Here is a 20,446-nt window from a genome sequence, read left to right on the forward strand (position 1 = left end):
GGCCATCCACATGTAAAAAAAATAGGCACAATAGATGCCAATCAGTGCCCACAAATGGGCACTGACTGGCAACGGGCACTGATTGGCAATATAGTAAATAAACAAGTGCTACCCCTCAGTGTCCATCAGTGCCACCCCTCAGTGTCCATCAGTGCCACCCCTCAGTGTCCATCAGTGCCCACCTATCAGTGCCACCCATATGTACCCATCAGTGCCCATCAGTGCCGCCTATCAGTGCCCATCAGAGCCACCTCATCAGTGCCCGTAATTGAAAAAGAAAACATACTTAATTACAAAAAATTAAAAGAAAAAAATAAATACTTTTATTTTTTTCTAAACTTTCGGTCTTTTTTTAGTTGTTGCGCTAAAAATAAAAATCGCAGAGGTGATCAAATACCACCAAAAGAAAGCTCTATTTGTGGGAACAAAATTATAAAAAAATGTTTGGATACAGTGTAGCATGACCGCGCAATTTTCATTCAAAATGTGACAGCGCTGAAAGCTGAAAATTGGCTTGGGCAGGAATGTGCGCAAGTGCCTGGTATGGAAGTGGTTAAAATGGAGCTTATCAGAGGAAAAAGGCTGATTATGATTTGCAGGAATATGGATGGAGGGGACACATTTATCTAATGCTAATTGTCCATGGCATGTTACATTTGTGGGCTATAGCAGGGAACAATGGGTATTCAGTGGCCTGCCCTCCGGACAATAAACTGCTTCAAAGAAACAACTTGTGTTTGGGAAGGGGAAATGAAGAGGTATAATGCTTTTTTTTTTTACACAAACAGGCCGTTTTCGTTAATGTGAATGCGTCACTAAAATCGCCTGCGATTAATGATTGATCACTACGAATAGGGAACAATGGAGAGTGGGCACACTTATGCTGGCCATACACTATACGAAAAATCGGCCGAAATTTCGTTCTTTTAGACAGTTAATTTGTTTTTTTTTCGGTCATAAAATGGGCATAAAATTAAAAATCGCCGGGACATTTTTGAGCCGAAAAAATAAAGGACAAGTTTGGAAATTTTCTGCCAAACGAACGATAAATTGAAAGGTTAATGTGTTTCCCGTCCAAACTGTTTTCAATAGGTAAATGTAAAAAAAAAAAAAAAATGATTCATTTATGTCCACTGAATGATTTATCGGTCATTACATGATGGCACTATCGTTTCCTCTCACGGCTGAATGTTCGTTTTTCGAAAATGGGTTCGGACGATTTTTCGTATAGTGTATGGCCAGCATTAGTGTAAGAGTGAATAATCACTAATCATGACACAATGGGGTTTATTTGCTAAAGCTGGAGAGTGCAAAATCTGGGGCAGCACAGCTTCAGCTTCCAGGTTTTATGCTGGATTCACACCTATGGCATTTTTTGTGCTTTTGGCATTTTTCAGATTTGCCCTACAGAACGTGTTCCATAGGAAACCATGTTAAATGGACTGTAGTGCAAATCTGCAAAATGCAAAAAGCACTAAAACTGCATAGGTGTGAATCCAGCCTTATTGTCAAAGCTTAAAGTGGATGTAAACCCAAATTTTTTATTTTATTTTTGCTCTCACAATGTACAGTATAAGATTTCCTATCATCTGTGCCCAGTCTTGCCACACAGAGTTAATCCAGCTCTGAGCAATCCTCTTTTTATTGTTCAGTGGAAAAAAACGGACAAACAGGAGAAAACTTTTGACCGTTCTTCCCCCTTGCTGTGAATGACAGGTTATTTACATATCTCATGCACTAGCCTGAGACAGGTAATATTTTTTAATTCCCACCACCACTCTTTTTCTGAAGTCATGTGGTTACTTTTCTGGATTTTGACTGGATGTTAGTGATCATAGCAGAATTTAGTGTAAGGAATACACAGGAGAAAATGCATGTTGACAAGGGGAGTGTAGAGATGGGCGGGGAGTCTACTGACATCACGACTCCACCCACATAATCTGCAGTTTTTCAGTTCTTATAAAAGACAGAGGGGAGACATTTGACAGGTAAGGATACATACAGGAGGCATGTATATCCTTATAGATCAGCACTATGGCAGTAGTTTAGAAAGTATGAGAGTGGGTTTACATCCACTTTAATTGAAGAAGCTGAAGTTAGAAGCTGATTGGCTACCATGCAGAGCTGCACCAGATTTTGCACTCTTCAGTTTTAATAAATCAACCCCACTGTTTCAAATTTGTGCTATCAATCACTGCTATGTACAACTATGTGGGGTCGATTTGCTAAAACTGGAGAGTGCAAAATCTGGTGCATCTCTGCATAGTAACCAATCAGCTTCCAGGTTTATTTTTATTTTTTTCAAACCCTATTGGAACTAGCTGAAGTCAGAAGCTCATTGGCCAGCATGTACAGCTGCACCAGATTTTACACTCTTCAGTTTGAGTAAATCTACCCCAATGTTTCACATTTGTGCCATCAATCACTGCTATGTACAACTATGTGTGGTTGATTTACTCAAACTGGAGAGTGAAAAATCTGGTGCATCTCTGCATAGTAACCAATCAGCTTCCAGGTTTCACTGGACAAGCTGAAGTTAGAAGCTAACTGGTTACCATGCACAACTGCACCAGATTTCACGCTCTCCACTTTTAGTAAATGAACCCTTATGTGTGGCAAATTTAGTATCACAGTCACCTGTGAGCACCAAGCTGTAATCCGTAATGAATTAGCTAGTAGCTAGCAGATTATTTTGGGCTTTCTCTAAGGGTGGCCCACACAGTGTAAAAATCTGCCAACTCTATCTCAAAAGCGCTGGAGCTGGCCGCCATCTTGTCCGAGGATGACGTTACAGCATTGTCCGTGTGGAGAAGATTTTATTTTTCTCTGCACAAAAAAGAGAAAGTTTGGTTATCAGCTTCTCCTGGCCTCAAAACTAACAGCTTTTTTTAGTCATATGACTAAGCACTAGTTTCAGTGCGAAACGCGTCAGCAGTCATGTTTTATTTTATTTTGCTGTGACTTGTAGTGCTGTCCTTCTTTTAATACAAGGCTACAATTTGTTCAGAGTGTGGCTGTCCAGAGACAATCTTTGTTCCTGCTTTGCTAAGTGCATTGCCTGCACCTGAGTTGTCTGCAACAGAGGATATTCGTCTGGGTTCCCACCTGGAGTGGCTACTCCCTTTCCCCTATCTTTCACCATTGGTTGTCAATAAGCTCCTTAGGGCCACTTATAAACTTGCAGGCAGGACAAGGTCAGCCCAGTAATATATAACTGGTTTCCATTCCAGACCCTGGGCAGCCAGGTGGATTAGCCTTTTCAGCCCTACAAGCCTTCAACACATGACTATCCCCATCGGTGTGTGTGGCTGCCAATGTCTACTGGAAATTGTAGTTCTACAAGGCCGCGTACACACCAGCGAATCTGTCCACTGAAAACGGTTGGCTGGACCGTTTTCAGCGGACAGATCCGCTGCGTCCGCTGCCGGATTTCTGTCTGATGGTTGTACACACCATCAGACAGAAATCCGCGCGTAAACAATACGCGGGGTGTGGCCACGCCATCGCTGCGACAATGACGTGGCGACTTGGGCGGGCTTGAAGTTCAAAGCTTCCACGCATGCGTCGAATCAGTACGACGCATGCGAGGGATGTCGGTCGGTCGGACGTGTCCGGTGAGTCTGTACAGACGACCGAACACGTCCGACGGACAGGTTTCCAGCGGACAGATTTCTTAGCATGCTAAGAAATTTTTGTCTGCTGGAAACTGTCCGATCCGCCGTACAATTGTCCGCTCAGGCCTACACACGACCGGATCGGTCCGCTGGAACTGTCCGTCGGACAAATATCAGCGGACAGATCCGGTCGTGTGTACGGGGCCCAAGAGATAGATCAGGCAAGGGTGGAAGGGGGGCATATTTTCTCCCTCTGTGCAGTATATTGTCAGGTTATTAATGGCCATGATACTCTAGCCATGTCATAAGTCAGCCGTAGTGCCCCCCCATGTGATGTCACCGCGTGCAGTGAAAAGTCGATGTTAATCATCGGTGTTATTACAACTGATCATCATCCCAAGCCGCCTGTAAAAGGAAGCTACAAGCAATTAAGTCTCAGGCTCATTTGTAGGTTACATAAATAAGGTAATTGTTGATTTTCCATCCTGGCTCAGGTTGTGTATCAGAGCCTGCGCTGCGGGCCATAAAATAATGATTGAATGGTAAATTGTCCTTTCCTCTCTCGTGATTGCTTCATTTGTTATGGCAGAGCGGCCTGTGTACAGCATCGCTCTGTAAATGACGTCTCAGCCTCCCAGACCATTAGGGTTAATGCTCTTTTAATTAACAACAAGCGTTCATCCTATCGGTGGCTTCCTATAGATGGTCCATTGCTGGGGGCTGAGAGTGAGGCCATCATTAATATGATAAACACATGAAGGGGGATTTCTCTGCATATTTAATCACTTAATCTTCACAGACCCTCCCCCCGGATCCCAACAACAGTCCGGACACAAAAGTTGGAACCTTCAATTCCCTATTGCACAATGATCTCACCATCAAGGCCACTGGGCAGACCTAGATGTCCAGGAACAAGGCAAAGAAAGTACATTTGTGATGCTTGGGCTGGTTCTATGGTCTGTTACCATCCCTAGCAATCAACATTGAGCACGAATCTCTGAATCACATACAAGGGACACAGGGCTCCTGCTCAACATCCAGGTGTAAAGGCAGTACCCAAGTTCTTCCCACCTGCTTCATTGCTAGAAGTTTGATGTTCTGGACACACTAGTTTCTGAGCCAGGTGAATGTGCAGTCTGGGAACTGTTCATAACACAGAAACATGTGACAAGAGATTGTAGGCCCATGTAGGGGAACTGCTAAATGTGGTGATCCCACATGGATTTGCATCGGATTTTAGCCTGTCCTTAGTAAACAGCGATTTCCAAGGCCGGCTGGCAGTGTTTAGCTGCTCAGTGGGGAACAAGCCCAGGGACCCCACCAAGCTGTCATAGGATGGCTTTTCTAGGTGAAAGTTTTATATGATTAAACTTATGTCATTTATCCTGAAAAGAGTATTGTGGAGGAGATGATTGAGAGATGTGGGGGGGGGGGGTGTTGATCGCTAAGACTGAGTGCCCGCTTCTGGGACCTTGTGACAGAATGATGTCCGGTCTGTGTTATCTGCTAACCAGGCGGCATTAATACATACAGCTGACACTCAAACCAGGCCCTGACCATAGAGTTGCCCAGATGGAGCCGTCTTTGGTGTTCCCAGAGAATGAAGCACCGGTCTGTTTCCAGCACTGAGCTCCAGCATGCTACCACCACATATGTTATTTTATAGACTCTTGCAAGGAATATTTCAGAAAATAACACTGGTAACAGGCTGGTGATCACCAAGCTCTTTTGGGCATCTGTGAAGGGAAAAGGAGCCAGGTATGCATGAAATGACACAATGGGGTTGATTAAGAGCCCATTCACACCTCCGCGACAAAACGCCCGACGCCGGACGCTCGTGCCGCTGGAGGGGAGAATTCCCATTGCTGTCTATGAGATGGTTCACATCTCATAGACGCCGTACGCCTGCCGCCTGAAAAAAAGTCCCGGACCCTTTTTTTCAGGCGGCATTGGCGTTCGGCCATACAAAACAATGGGAAGGCTTTGTTAAAAAAAAAAAAAAAAAATTACACACTCGCGGCAAAATACGCCGCGTACGCGGCGTATCTTGTCGCGGAGGTGTGAATGCAGCCTAAACCAGTGAGTGCAAAATTTGGTGCAGCTCTGCATGGTACCCAATCAGCTTCTAACGTCAGCTTTGACAATAAAACCTAGAAGCTGACTGGTTTCTCTGCAAAACTGCACCATATTTTGCACTCTCCAGTTTCAGTAAATCAACCCCAAATGTCCATATCAAAATAAAGATCGGAATCATTAAATCAGAACATTACTGTATATCAGAATAATTAAATAAAGATTTATGAGGAAACACAACATTCACCATTTAACCACTTAAGCCCCGGACCATTTTGTTGCTAAATGACCGATCCACTTTTTGCGATTCGGCACTGCGTCGCTTTAACTAACAATTGCGCGGTCGTGCGACGTGGCTCCCAATGAAAATTTACGTCCTTTTTTTCCCACAAATAGAGCTTTCTTTTGGTGGTATTTGATCACCTCTGCGGTTTTTATTTTTTGCGCTACAAACAAAAATAGAGCGACAATTTTGAAAAAAATGCAATATTTTTTACATTTTGCTCTTATAAATATCCCCAAAAAATATATAAAAAAAATGTTTTTCCTCAGGTTTAGGCCGATACGTATTCTTCTACATATTTTAGCATTAAGCGTTTATTGATTGGTTTGCACAAAAGTTATAGGGGCAGATCCACAAAGAAATTACGCCGGCGTATCTATTGATACGCCGGCGTAATTTCAAAATTCCTGCGTCGTATCTTTGTTTTGAATCCTCAAAACAATATACGACGGCATCTCGGCTTGATCCGACAGGCGTACGTCTTCGTACGCCTTTGGATCTTAGATGCAATTTTTCGGCAGGCCGATAGGTGGCGTTTCCGTCGAAATCCGCGTCGAGTATGCAAAATTAGCTATTTACACTATTTTGCTGTTCTGAGGCGTACTCAATGTTAAGTATGGCCGTCCTTCCCACGTACAATTTTGAATTTTTTGCGTCGTTTGCGTAAGTCGTTCGCGAATAAGAATTTGCGTAGAATGACGTCACCGTCGTAAGCATTGGCTGGTTCCGGTTTAATTTCGAGCACGCGCACTGGGATACCCCCAGGGACGGCGCATGCGCAGTTAAAAAAAAACGTTGTTTACGTCGGGTCACGACGTATTAACATAAAACACGCCCCCATCACTTCCATTTGAATTCCGCGTCCTTACTCCGCAACAGATACACTACGCCGCCGTAACTTACGGCGCAAATTCGTTGAGGATTCAAACCAAACAAAAGAAAGTTACAGCGGCGTAGCGTATCTTAGATACGCTGCGCCCGGTGCAGATGTATGTGTATCTGCCCCAGTGTGTCTACAAAAAAGGGGATAGTTTTATGGCCTTTTTTATTAATATTTTTATTTACTAGTAATGGCGGCGATCAGAGATTTTTATCATGACTGCGACATTACGGCGGACACACCGGACACATTTTTGGGACCATTGTCGTTTTTACAGCGATTAGTGCTATAAAAATGCACAGATTACTGTGAAAATGACACTGGCAGTGAAGGGGTTAACCACTAGGTGGCGCTGTAGGGGTTACGTGTGCCCTAGTGAGTGATTCTTACTGTAGGGGGATGGGCTACATGTGACAGACAGTGATCACCGCTTCCGATTACAGGAAACGGTGATCACTGTAATTCTCACTAGGCAGAGCGGGGAGATCCTTGTTTACATCAGCATCTCCCTATTCTTCCTCATCGTGAGACGATCGCGGGTATCCTCACGGCGATCGAGCCCGCCGGACCCGTGGTTGAGCTCATGGCAGGAGCGTGCGTCCACAATGCAGCGATCTTAAAGGGGACGTATATATACGTCCTTCTTCCTGTCCGTGCCATGCTGCTGACGTATATAGTCGTGCGCTGGTAGGCAGGCAGTTACAGTGTTACTAAACCCACAACAGTAAAACCAGTCTGTATATGCAGCATAGCATGCTTGTTATACTCACTGTGGAACTTAAGGGGTTAATCCTCTGCATTGTGTAAAAAGGATGTTTTATCCTGTATGTACAGATCCTCTCCCTCCTGCACTGTCTATCTGGGGAAGGACAGCTAACACAGGCAGAGTAGCCAACCTGCTCAGTTGCGTCTTTTATGCTGGAGAGAACATTTACTTGTTGATCAGAGCTAGCCAGGTCATATGATATATATATATATTTTTTTTTTAAGTGTATTTTCTTTGTGCGTGTACTCGAGAGAGGAGCCGGACTGCAGGAGTTGGGAGTAGGCAGGCCTCCCCCAGAGGCAATCTGCCACCTTTCTCCATGCCCCGGGTGGCAATGGCGGGTGTGTGAGGGGGTCCTCCCACACAGCCCACCCTACCTGCTCCGCTTTGAAGCCCAACGGGGCAGAGGGACTCCCTATAAGGGAGTGAGAGGATTTGTCCGCTCAACCAGCCCCGTTAGTCCTTCGCCTCTCTTTTTTAGAGACCGTGTGGTCAAAGTGCGTGCATGTTAACCCAATTTCGAGTGCGAAATGAATATCATATGATATTGACATCACACATGTGGGCGTGTATACAGGCTGTAGTGGAAATCTCCTCCTTCCTGAACTCTCAGCATTGGAGACACTGTACAGTTTATCATGTAACCGTGGCATACAGATCATCCAAAAAGGTATATAGTGGCAGTATTATAATGTACAAAGATCATATATAAGCTGTGGGTACTATGGGGGCAGGTGAACTATTTTCATATTACTGGGTTTAGTAACACTTCAACTGCCAGACAATAACAAATAAACCTAAGCGATTGTTCTGATTTTGAATTTAACATTTTAACATGAACATAAGGAACTCATCCATCTTAGTGAATTGAGTCTATAATTGTTCTTTTTAGAATACATTTCTTTTTTTACACTCCTGTTCATTCCTATAGGGGAGTCAGAAGTGAGATTTGTGTGGACAGGCAGCGACAGTACAGTACTCAGTGCTCAGTCTCTGTGACGGCTGGCTGGGCATTTAGCAGTTTGTCACCTTCTCTGCACAGCTGTGACACACGTCAGCTCCTGGCAGCTCCTCGAAGATCCTGCCGTTGTCTGAGCTGGTGTAGATCATGGCAGCGTAGCGATTCAGCAGCGTTTCATCAGGGTACAGAACTGCGGCGAGAAATCGTCCAACGTTCTCCTCATCCGCCTCCTTTAGGGACTCTGGTGACAACAGAAAACACAACAATGAATTAGTAAGCTGCTGTAGCTCTCTGCTTGCACTCTTGCACTTCGCCACTAGATGGCAGCTGACAACCACGGCAGCTGCTCTGCGTCCTGGTGCTTGTATTTATCTGACTGTCTGGGTGTGTGGAGAGAAGCCCCTGGGGACCCCGGGTAAACATTAGCAGCGGTTCCTCAGTGCAAGAAGAAACACCATTAATTAATAGAATTAATTGTATTGGGTCAAATAATTCCAGAATACATAGAGGCGCTGATGAGATAATAAGTATTATGGGTGAAATCCTCGCGCACACAAACACGGCGAGCCCGTGGGCCACGCATCATGTGCATTCAATCAGCCGCCTGAAAAATCACTGAGAACAGCAGCTCGAGGCTTCTCTAAATCTATTTTCTCCATAAAGCAAAAAATTACAAGCAGATGTCCAGAGCGCTGAGCGATGCAAGATTATTATCCTGTGCAAGACGAGAAGCCTCCACTTCTCTGCGGATATTAATATCCCACCATGGCCTGACAGTCACCGGGAACCCCCTATTGGATGGACCATCCTCTACCAAGGCCTGCAGAAGGGCCATGAACCATGTTCAGTCATCAGGAGCCAAGGAAGTCAACTCTATCCATGTTACCAGGTACTCTAAGCCACCAGCTGTGGTATAGTGCCAAGCCATGGCAAACAGGCCCACTTATCAGGTGCCACAGAGGACAGAAACGCTTAACAATGAAAGCTTCACTTTTTCCTATAGCAGGGTTTGGGGCAGGCTGGATCACTGCTATCAAGGTGCGTGCTATCAGGACCACAGTAGGGCCTATATGAGCTCAATTTATTGTGACCCCAGGAGAGCCTGTATCAGTCATTGTTATTGGGCTTCCAGAAGGGCTTGCATAAGCCACTGTTATTGGGACCCCAGGAGGGCCAGTATCAACCACTGTTATAGGGACCTCAGAAGGGCCAGTATCAGTCATTGTTATCGGGCTTCCAGAAGGGCTTGCATAAGCCACTGTTATTGGGACCCCAGGAGGGCCAGTATCAGCCACTGTTATAGGGACCTCAGAATAGGGTGACCACATTTCCAAACTACTATTCAGGGACACCCCCCCTTCCCAAAAATCAGGTGGGATTTATGATTTCTCCAATCACAACAAGGGGGCTGGGATTGTGCTCCTCCAGGCATTCCCGGCCAGGGAAAGTACCGTCAGTGAGTAAAGCAGTAATGTGGTGGCCTTTTTTGGGGTCATCAGATTGGCCCGGGAGATGGCTGTGTCAGTTTCATTGTGGGACACTGTATTGTCCTGGAATGAAGGTGCCCGGGACAGACCTGCAAAATGCGGGACTGTCCCGGGCAATCCGGGATACGTGGTCACCCTACCTCAGAAGGGCCTGTATGAGTCAGTTATCTAGTCACTGTTAGTGGGACTTTGGGTCAGCACTCGCAGAAGGGCCTCTATGGACCCATGTTATCAGAACCCCAGAAGGGCCTGTGTTAAACCACTGTTATGGGAACCTCATAAGGGCCCGTATCAGCCACTATTATCCAGACTAAGAAAGCGTCTGTATATATACAGATAAAACCACGTTTTTGGGACCCCGGAATGGCCAGTATCAGCCAGTTATTGTGATCCCAAAATGACCTGTATTAGCCACTGTTATTGGGACCCTAAAAAGACAAATAAAGGCTCATGTTATTAGAACCCCATAAGAACCTGTATGAGCCCATGTTATCAGAACCTCAGAAGGGCCTGTATGAGCCCAAAATATCCTTAAAGGAACACTAAAGGTTCGTTTTGTATTAGATCAATTGATTGCTGTAAGCTAGAGCATTTAAATATCACTTATCTCGTTTTTCCTTTTGACCTCCAAAATACAGTAATCCAGGTTTGAAAATGCCATTTCCTGTCTCTCCTCTTCTTGCTTTCCACCAGCATCTGAGCCGTTTTGCATGGTGGAAAGCAGAATGTGCTCTACAGCCCTGCGTGAAGATGCTCTCTTATCCCTCACAGGCATGGAGGCTAAGCCTAATGGGAACTGTAGTTCCCATTAGGCTGTGATGTAGGAAGAATGAATGCGCACCGCAAACCAGGAAGTCAGTGAGAATAACGATTCAGGAGTGACGGAGGTGAATAAAACAGCTCGATTTCAACAGGTATCAAACTAGTTATAATGCAAAACATTACTTTTTACTTTATCAGCTACTGTCAGACTTTAATTTAAGAGGAAAATATTTTTGTCTTTACAACCCCTTTAATGTGAGCCGGCATGTAGACGACCACAAACATTCCATGGCCATCTGAAGATCACAAGATATTTGTGACAAGAAGAAGAGATCTAGTGACTATAGAATAGATGTTGCAAGTAGATGGGATCCAATGATCCCATCATAGATATGACATGTAGAAGGAATTTAGTGGTCACATTATGTATATGAGGCCTCGTACATACAAACGTTTTCCTCGACAAAATCCATCAAGAAACTTGGTGGCAGAGCTTTTTTGCCGAGGAAAACGGCCGTGTGTATGTTTTTCATCGAGAAAACTGTCATGGATCTCGACGAGAAAAAAAGAGAACATGCTCTCTTTTTCCTCGTCGGGAGTCTCAATCTCCTCGTCGTGTTTCTCGTCGGGCTGGTTTACGACGAGAAACACGATCGTGTGTATGCTTAGAAACCCGCGCATGCTCAGAATAAAGTATGAGATGGGAGCGCACCTTCGGTAAAAGTAGCGTTTGTAATGGAGATGGCACATTTGTCACGCTGTAACAGACTGAAAAGCGTGAATCGTCTCTCACCAAACTTTTACTTAACACGCAGTAACATGAGATTGGTAAAAGCAGCCCCAAGGGTGGCGCCAGTGGAATCAAACTTCCCCTTTATAGTGCCGTCGTACGTGTTGTACGTCACCGCGTTTGAGAACGACAAGATTTTGTCTTGACAGTGTGTACGCAAAGAAAGCCTGACACGATTCTCGACAAGCCTAACAAGGAACTCGTCGAGGAAAACAACGTTTCATTTACGAGGAGTTCCTCGGTCGTGTGTACGAGGCCTGAGAGGTAGAAGACTACAGTGATCACAGTATGTACATCGGAGGTAAAAGGGATCCAGTGATCGCAGCATAAATGTGACAAGTTGATGGATTCCATTGATAAAACCCTAGATATGACCTACAGAAGAGATTAGTTTATCATGGTGTAAATATGAGAGGTAGAATGGATCCAGTGATCACAGCATAGATGTGACAAGTAGATGGGATCCGGTGATCACAGCATAGATGTGACAAGTAGATGGGATCCGGTGATCACAGCATAGATGTGACAAGTAGATGGGATCCGGTGATCACAGCATAGATGTGACAAGTAGATGGGATCCGGTGATCACAGCATAGATGTGACAAGTAGATGGGATCCGGTGATCACAGCATAGATGTGACAAGTAGATGGGATCCGGTAATCACATTATAGATGTGACAAGCAGATGGGATCCGGTGATCACATCATAGATGTGACAAGTAGATGGGAATCTAGTGATCACAGCATAGATGTGACAAGTAGATGGGATCTAGTGATCACATCATAGATGTGACAAGTAGATGGGATCCAGTGATCACATCATAGATGTGACAAGTAGATAGGATCCGGTGATCACAGCATAGATGTGACAAGAAGATGGGATCTGGTGATCACAGCATAGATGTGACAAGAAAATGGGATCCAGTGATCACAGCATAGATGTGACAAGTTGATGGGATCCAGTGATCACATCATAGGTGTGACAAGTAGATGGGATCCGGTGATCACAGCATAGATGTGACAAGAAGATGGGATCTGGTGATCACAGCATAGATGTGACAATTAGATAGGATCCGGTGATCACAGCATAGATGTGACAATTAGATAGGATCCGGTGATCACAGCATAGATGTGACAAGTAGATGGGATCTGGTGATCACAGCATAGATGTGACAAGTAGATGGGATCTGGTGATCACAGCATAGATGTGACAAGTAGATGGGATCTGGTGATCACAGCATAGATGTGACAAGTAGATGGGATCCGGTGATCACAGCATAGATGTGACAAGTAGATGGGATCCGGTGATCACAGCATAGATGTGACAAGTAGATGGGATCTGGTGATCACAGCATAGATGTGACAAGTAGATGGGATCCGGTGATCACAGTATAGATGTGACAAGAAGATGGGATCCGGTGATCCCATCATAGATGTGACAAGTAGATGGGATCCGGTGATCATAGTCAGCAGTACACGTAGTGTTATGCTCTGTGCTATCTCTTGTTCCACAGCAGAAACACACAAAGCTCTGCCAGACGGGTGAAATCCTAATTTCACGCTCTTCGGCTTTCCAAACATAAAACTGACATGTAAGTTCTTGTGTCAGCAGGTGGCCGGAGTTTGTTTCCAGACCTCGGTGCTACACCAGGACAGTCAGCAGATAGAACAGACATAGCCTGCAAGGGTCAGGTTGGTAAAAAATGCAGCTTAGCGATTCCTGGACAGTCAAAAGAGAAATAAAAGATTGGAATATCAGACACGGACTCCACCAACGATCCAAGATCTTACGCTGTCCAATCTAAGAATGCAGAAAATCCCGCTATCATCCACTGTGGATGGACATGACACAAATTTTCCATACACTTTGGGGGGACAGAGATACAAACTACTGCAGGAAAGTCTCCATATTCTGGGAGGAGCCTGGACACAAACTACTGTGAAGAAGATTCACCATTGTGGGAGGGGCAGAGACACAATCTACTGCAGGGAAATGTCACCATTGTGGGAGGGGCTGGGACACAAATCACTGCAGGGAAAGCTCACCATTTTGGGATGGGCTAAGATCACAAATCACCAGGGAAATGTCATCATTGTGGGAGGGGCAGAGACACAATCTACTGCAGGGAAATCTCACCATTGTGGGAGGGGCAGAGACACAATCTACTGCAGGGAAATGTCACCATTGTGGGAGGGGCAGAGACACAATCTACTGCAGGGAAATCTTACCATTGTGGTGGAGGTGGAGAAACAATCTACCAAACTGTGGTTGTTAAGGAGCGGGCGGCCACCGTGTCCTTAACAACCGAAGAGTCATCAGCTGAACGTAAAAAATAATATTGTCAGCAAAGAAAAAAAAAGAAAAAAAGATATTGGGGTCCCCCAAAATCCACACAAGACCCTTATCCCAGCATGCAGGCCGGAAAATGGGGGGGGGGGGGAGGTTGGTGATCAAACACTCTCCACCCCCCCAAACCATACCAGGCCACATGCCCTCAACATGAGAGGGGTACTTCGGGGCTCTTTTTCACCAGTTTACACAAAGGTGAACAATTGGGGAAAATAGAAAGATCAATGTGTGGAAGTGACAGCCGTTCTGTCATCTCATCTCACAATGAGGAAATGAGGACAGTGCATTCAGGACACCAACCCACAGATCAACTATCCCCAACACCGAACCAAATTACTCCCTCCAATCCTTATGTAACCCTTAAACTTAATCCCCAAACCTTGAACACGAACCTGTTACTTAAAGTGGAACTCTGAGCAAAATAAAAAATGGAAAAAAGGATGCAGCCAGTTGCATCATCACATGGGCTTTTTCAATCAGGTCCACCTGTCAGTTTTTCAGGCAAAGCTGATTGAAACCCCTATGCAGGCCTATGGGCAGGTAGATGTGAATGGACGTGTGTCTGTATACATCTGCCTATGATTCCTTCCAGGTCTAAAAAAAATAAATGCATCCTTTTCCAGGTTTCCGGTCCTAAACGTGATGGATCGGAGGTATCCTGATATAAACAGACACAAATCTGTTTACATCCAGCCACCCATAGAGCCATCATGGGTCTGCCACACTCCATTGTCAAAATGCAGACAAAAACAGAACAGGCACAAATGTCACAAAACTCACATCCATCCCTTTCTGCTCCGATTCAGCAGAGGTCTGTTCACCAATCCCCTGCTGGATGGATCAAAGTGCTCCCAACTGAAAGGACCCTCACACAGCAGTTTTTTTCTTAGCCTCCCTGTAAGGCTGGATTCACACTTATGCATTTTTAGCACTTCTTGCATATTTGCAGTACAGTCCATTTAACATGGTTTCCTATGGAACACGTTCTGTAGTGCAAATCTGCAAAATACAAAAAGCACTAAAAATGAATAGGTGTGAATCCAGCCTGAGGCCTCGTACACACGACCGAGGAACTCGTCATCGTTTTCTTCGACGAGTTCCTTGTTAGGCTTGTCGAGAATCTTGACAAGCTTTCTTTGGGTACACACTGTCAAGACAAAATCTTGTCGTTCTCAAATGCGGTGACGTAAAACACGTACGACGGCACCATAAAGGGGAAGTTTGATTCCACTGGCGCCACACTTCTGAGCATGTGCGGGTTTCTAAGCATACACACAAACATGTTTTGTCGAAAACCAGCCCGACGAGGAACACGACGAGGAACACGACGAGGAAATTGAGACTCCTGACGAGGAAAAAGAGAACTTGTTCTCTTTTTTTCTCATCGAGTTCCCTACGAAACGCACTGCGCCATCTAAATGTCTCAGCGGCGGTGGAAGGTGGAAGGTTGGCCGAACTTCTAGGGGCATCACCGCTGCAAGGTCTCCCAGAAGTAGGGACGGGTATCTGTCAAAAACAGGTACCCCCCCAAAAGGTGCCAAATGTGGCAGTGGAGGGGGGTGGAGCAAACAAGAGGAGCTTTCCCTTTTGGGTGGAGCTCTTAATGTATGGATTCTGACACATGGTATGGCTACCATTTAATATTATACGACAACCTTTCTTAAACAGGGTTCCCTGCAAGCCTAGGATTCATCCAGGGGTTGATAGATGTCCCTTGCACAATGAGCAGTCTCTTAGATAAATATCATTCACACCAATGATCTTTTAAGCCATCTGTAATACTCACTAATCTTAAGGGTCCTTTCTCTACTGACCACAAATCTAAGCAACTACCAGTGAGAAGAGACCTTTCTCCACTGATCAATACTACAAAGGGTGCTCTAAATCGGCCACTATATATATAAAGCAGTCATGTGTGTAAAATCTAGTATGCCACATATCTTATTCTTTGATTTATTCTTATATCTCAATTAACTGTTCATCCTAATATAATATGAGCTGTAGATTTAGTATTTTTTTTTAGCAGTTCTTGAAACCTGAAAGTTATTTTAAGGGTTCCCCTGTCCTAAAAAGGTTGAGGAAGGCTATTATATGCAATGTAATCTGTGCTAGCTCCATTCACAACCATTAAAAATGTACCAATCGAAGGGTTTGACTCTTGGAGAGGGTTCACTAAGGCCCCGTACACACGACCGAGTTTCTCGGCAGAATTCAGCCAGAAACTCGATCGGAGCCGCATTCTGCCGAGAAACCCGGTCATGTGTACACTTTCGGCAGAGGAAACCGACGAGGATCTCGTCGGATCAAATAGAGAACATGTTCTCTATTTCCTCGTTAGTCAACGGGCAAACTTGGCTCGCCGAGATCCTCGGCGGCTTCACAAGAAACTCGACGAGCAAAACGATGTGTTTTGCTCGTCAAGTTTCTCGGCCGTGTGTACGGGGGCCTCAGTGTAGCCGTTACGGGTAAAACTATTCTCGTATTTGCTTCTAGCTAACGAGGTACATTGATAGTGATGATGCAGTAAGCGAGAGAGCAAGACATAGTCACTGTTATAGGAACAGCCTTCACTCCACCCTAAATCAATCTTTTTTTTTTACCATAAACTCTTCAGTTGGGAGTCAACATTGCATCACTAAGCGACAAAATCCAGTTCCCTGTACATAGAGGTCAGTGCGATATTCCGTAATGTATATAATGAGATACGGTGACAAGGTGTCTGCGTATGATCTTTGATCTCTCTGACCGCGAGCGCTGCACACAGCAATATGACGGTACTGATCAAACACTCCTAATCCGCTCTATCCATCTTCAAATTATCTTCCACTTCTCGTACACAAACAGTGACTGGCAGCCGCTATAGTCGCCTCCCTGGAGTGCTGCATCTGTATTTGGCGAAGCGATGCGCAGTATGCACCTTATTATAGCCATTATTTAATCTGTGCGCTGACTGCGTTATGGAGTGAGCTGGAAGATGAGGCTGCATTGTTCCGTCTGTCTCTGGGGAGACCCAACGCCGGGAATCCTCTCCTTGCGCCGATGTAAGGCGAGGACCCGCTCGTGTGTCAGGTCTTCTCACACACACTCCATCAGTGTTCGCCGTCTGCAGGGAATGTAGCTCAATCCAACATCTGACTACAGCAAATAACTCCACCAATAACGCGCCGCGGGTCTGCTCCCCGCCAGGGCTGACCTGCATCTCCTAATACAAACTCTATGATGAGATTATTCATGAAATGTCCAGCAGCACTTCCATAAAATCAACTGAGAACGCAAACACGCCGACCGTACGAGAGCAGAAAGATCAATATGGTGGCCTTCGCTCCAATGGATTGTCTCTTTAATGTTTTATCTTTTTATATACTAACTGTATACCTATTATCTAGACAAAGCAGAGAGCTGTAATTACATCATAAGTGTGTGTATGTATTGTGTTTTATTTTGTGTGTTCTTTCTGTATATTTATGCACTGTGTGTATATATTACATGTATGTGACATGTATTTTCACGGCCATATTTAAACTTATAAGGCCTCATGCACGCTGCAGGTGTCAAATCCCTGACATACATTTGACATTTTTCTTTTCCTGCCCCTATACACCCCTCTATGTTAGCCTATGTGTCCATGCACACAGGCATTTAGGGGCAGAAATCTGAACGTAGCAAAATTGCATTCAGGAGTGAATCTTTTGGGCAGAAAAATTAGGCCCAACGCGTTTAGCATTTGAGCGCTCACTTCAATAGCCAGAATGAATTGCTAATCTGGCCAATGAAATGATTTAAAGCGGGGGTTCCCCCTAAAAAAAAATTCTAACATTACATTCAGCGTCACGAGTTGCCGAAAGAAGCCAAACGTTGGTGCGCAGGCGCCGTATAGCGCCGACTCGAAGTTCGGCTTCTTTTGGCAACTCGTGGCTCCTTATGCGACGGGGGGGTCGTTTTTGTTATCACGTCAATCACTAACTGCTGCATAGGAACGCCCACTCCCGCGGGATTCACTACCCGGAAGCCGGCTAAGAAAATAGCTATACGAGGTATGTACAGCAAAAAAAAAAAAAAAAAGATCTGCATACTGTCAATGTCGGTAGTGAGCTGAATGTAATGTTAGAAATGTTTTTTAGGGTGAACCCCCGCTTTAACACCCAAACGCTTAAACGTGCTTGAATGCATCTAAATACCTTTGAAAAATGCAGCTTTTGGCGCATTTTTAACACTGCTTTTCTCCTGTCACGAGAAAAGTGTTCAGAACAGCATAGTGTGCCTGTGCACTTGAAAGTCAGTCTAAAGTGATTACCACTTTCATACCTGCTGGAATAATTTAGTTCTTATTTAGGCTTGCACATTACTGCAACGCACATTCATGTGTTGTGGTTCTAGTCATTTTGAAGGACACGTCAACGTTCTAATGCAATGCGCATGCGTTGTAGCACAAATTTGTGGGACTTCCTGTTTTACTATTGCAGTGCAAGTTAACGCATTGCACAATGGGCCCTCAAAGTTGGAGGAACGGATTCTCGTGATTTAGTAAATTGTCCATCATGTTGACAATCTTTTCCAGCTTGAAAGGGAGAATCATCTTCTCATCTATTTACAAATTATCTTTCTCCAGAAGTCACATGTTAGTTCACTATAGACATGCTGCAGTTACTGTGAGGAGCGCTAATAGCGTGTATTCGTGGTGGAACAGACAGCAGTATCTCACAGCAACCAATCAACTTTCATTGGTTTGGCTCCTACAGACTTATACGGTGTAATTTGATTGGCTATTGTGGGTGACCTGCCCCTTCCTGGACCATCACGGCCACTTAGTACACTGTCATGTTGCTTATCAGTGATAGTTAGGGCCATCTTATTAGCATCATGGGCCCCTGGACAAAGTAATGCAGTGGGGCCCCTTACTAGCCTGTTCCAATTTACACACCTACTTTCAACAATTAAAGTATATATTGTTGCTAGAATTAAACATATATTTGTTGGTACTTTCAACAAAATCAATTAAAAAAATTAAGAAAACGTGCCATAAATCAAAGACTGATCAACACAAAAACCACAGAACGGGGGGAGGCAGGAGGTCACAGTACTGGGATCAGGAGGGCACAATACTGGGATCAGGAGGGCACAGTACTGGGATCAGGAGGGCACAGTACTGGGATCAGGAGGGCACAATACTGGGATCAGGAGGGCACAGTACAGGTTCCAGGACGCTGCCTGGGACATGGCCATCCTGGGACAACTTAGTAAAAAAGCGTGATTGTACTGTCAAAGCCAGGACAGTTGGTAAGTATGATGTAATGTAAGAAAATCATGGGGACCCCATGCACCTGGGGCCCCTGGTTATTGCCTGGGGGTGCCCATGCATTAAGACAGCCCTGGTAATAGCCATTAGAGGGAAACAAGCTGACTCTGATTGTTCACAGAGTTGACACTCTAGAGTTGATAGAGTTACAACACAGTTTTTTGCTTGCCACTATAAACCTGTTCTAGTCCACAGAGCTGGCACTCTCCAATCACACACTGTACAGTTCTGTTCTTGGCTGTCTCTGCTCCACAGAGCTAGCACTCTACAATCACTGTCAGTGCAGAGCGCTCCCCTGGGAAGGACTGAAGTGCTGGATTAATGGCATTTTCCACTGATCTTCAGAGCTAGGCTGAGAAGTCAAGGGTTAAGTACGACCTGATTACTCATTTCCTGGAATTTTCACCAGGAGCTGAGGAGGAGAAGGCAGGTGAATCGGCATTACCACCCCCAGCCCACCAGATGTGAACTGAGAGGGGGCCGCTGGTGCCAGTTACAAGAGAGATCTACAGCACAGAAATAGTTAACATCTGTAACCCCCCCCCTTTCCCAGGCACAACGGACTTTCAGTCTCCCCATAATTCAGTGTTCATTTTCTGGTGGAGAACTCATACTGGCCCATCCCAGAGAAATTGAATACACGACCATTTAGTTTTAATTGCGATTATTTATTTATTTTTATAAACTGCCATTTAAAATTCATTTCAGATTTTGCAACCTCTCTACATCTCATCATTTATTGACTGCGGCAGATAAAAATGCTATAATATAGTTAAACCATGAAGGGGGGTTTACTAAAAGCAAATAGCCAGTGGACTTTGCAAGTGCAGTTGCTCCTGAGCACTTCCATCATCCAATCATGTCCCAGCATAACGCTGTTTTTTTTATTTTTGTTTTTGCATGTGATTGGGTATTTTTTATAAAGTGAAGCTTCATCCCATTTACTAAGCTCTGGAGCAAGTCTGTTTGCCTTTAGTAAATCTACCCATTGTCTAAATCCAATAAACATGTGTTTTCTTAACCCCCCTGGCGGTATTCCCGAGTCTGGCTCGGGGAGGAATTTCAGAACCAAAAGCGGTATCCCCGAGCCAGACTCAGGATCGCCTCGCAGTGTCCACAGGCAGGGAATAACTTACCTTGTCCCTGGATCCTGCGATGCCTCCCCGCTGTGTGATCGAGCTGCG

General features: G+C 44.9%; 1 protein-coding gene across 2 annotated transcripts in view; it reads right to left on the bottom strand.

The window, feature by feature from the left end:
* LOC120946788 overlaps positions 1–20,446 on the bottom strand; it is a 149,275-nt gene that overhangs the window by 28,565 nt on the left and 100,264 nt on the right. For both annotated transcript variants that reach the window (XM_040361485.1, XM_040361486.1), the window contains exon 13: positions 8,646–8,818. In XM_040361485.1, coding sequence (XP_040217419.1) covers positions 8,646–8,818 — 173 coding nt within the window. The remainder of the gene's footprint in view (positions 1–8,645; positions 8,819–20,446) is intronic.

This window comes from Rana temporaria, chromosome 8 (assembly GCF_905171775.1).
Source record: "Rana temporaria chromosome 8, aRanTem1.1, whole genome shotgun sequence".
Taxonomy (NCBI): Eukaryota; Metazoa; Chordata; class Amphibia; order Anura; family Ranidae; genus Rana; species Rana temporaria.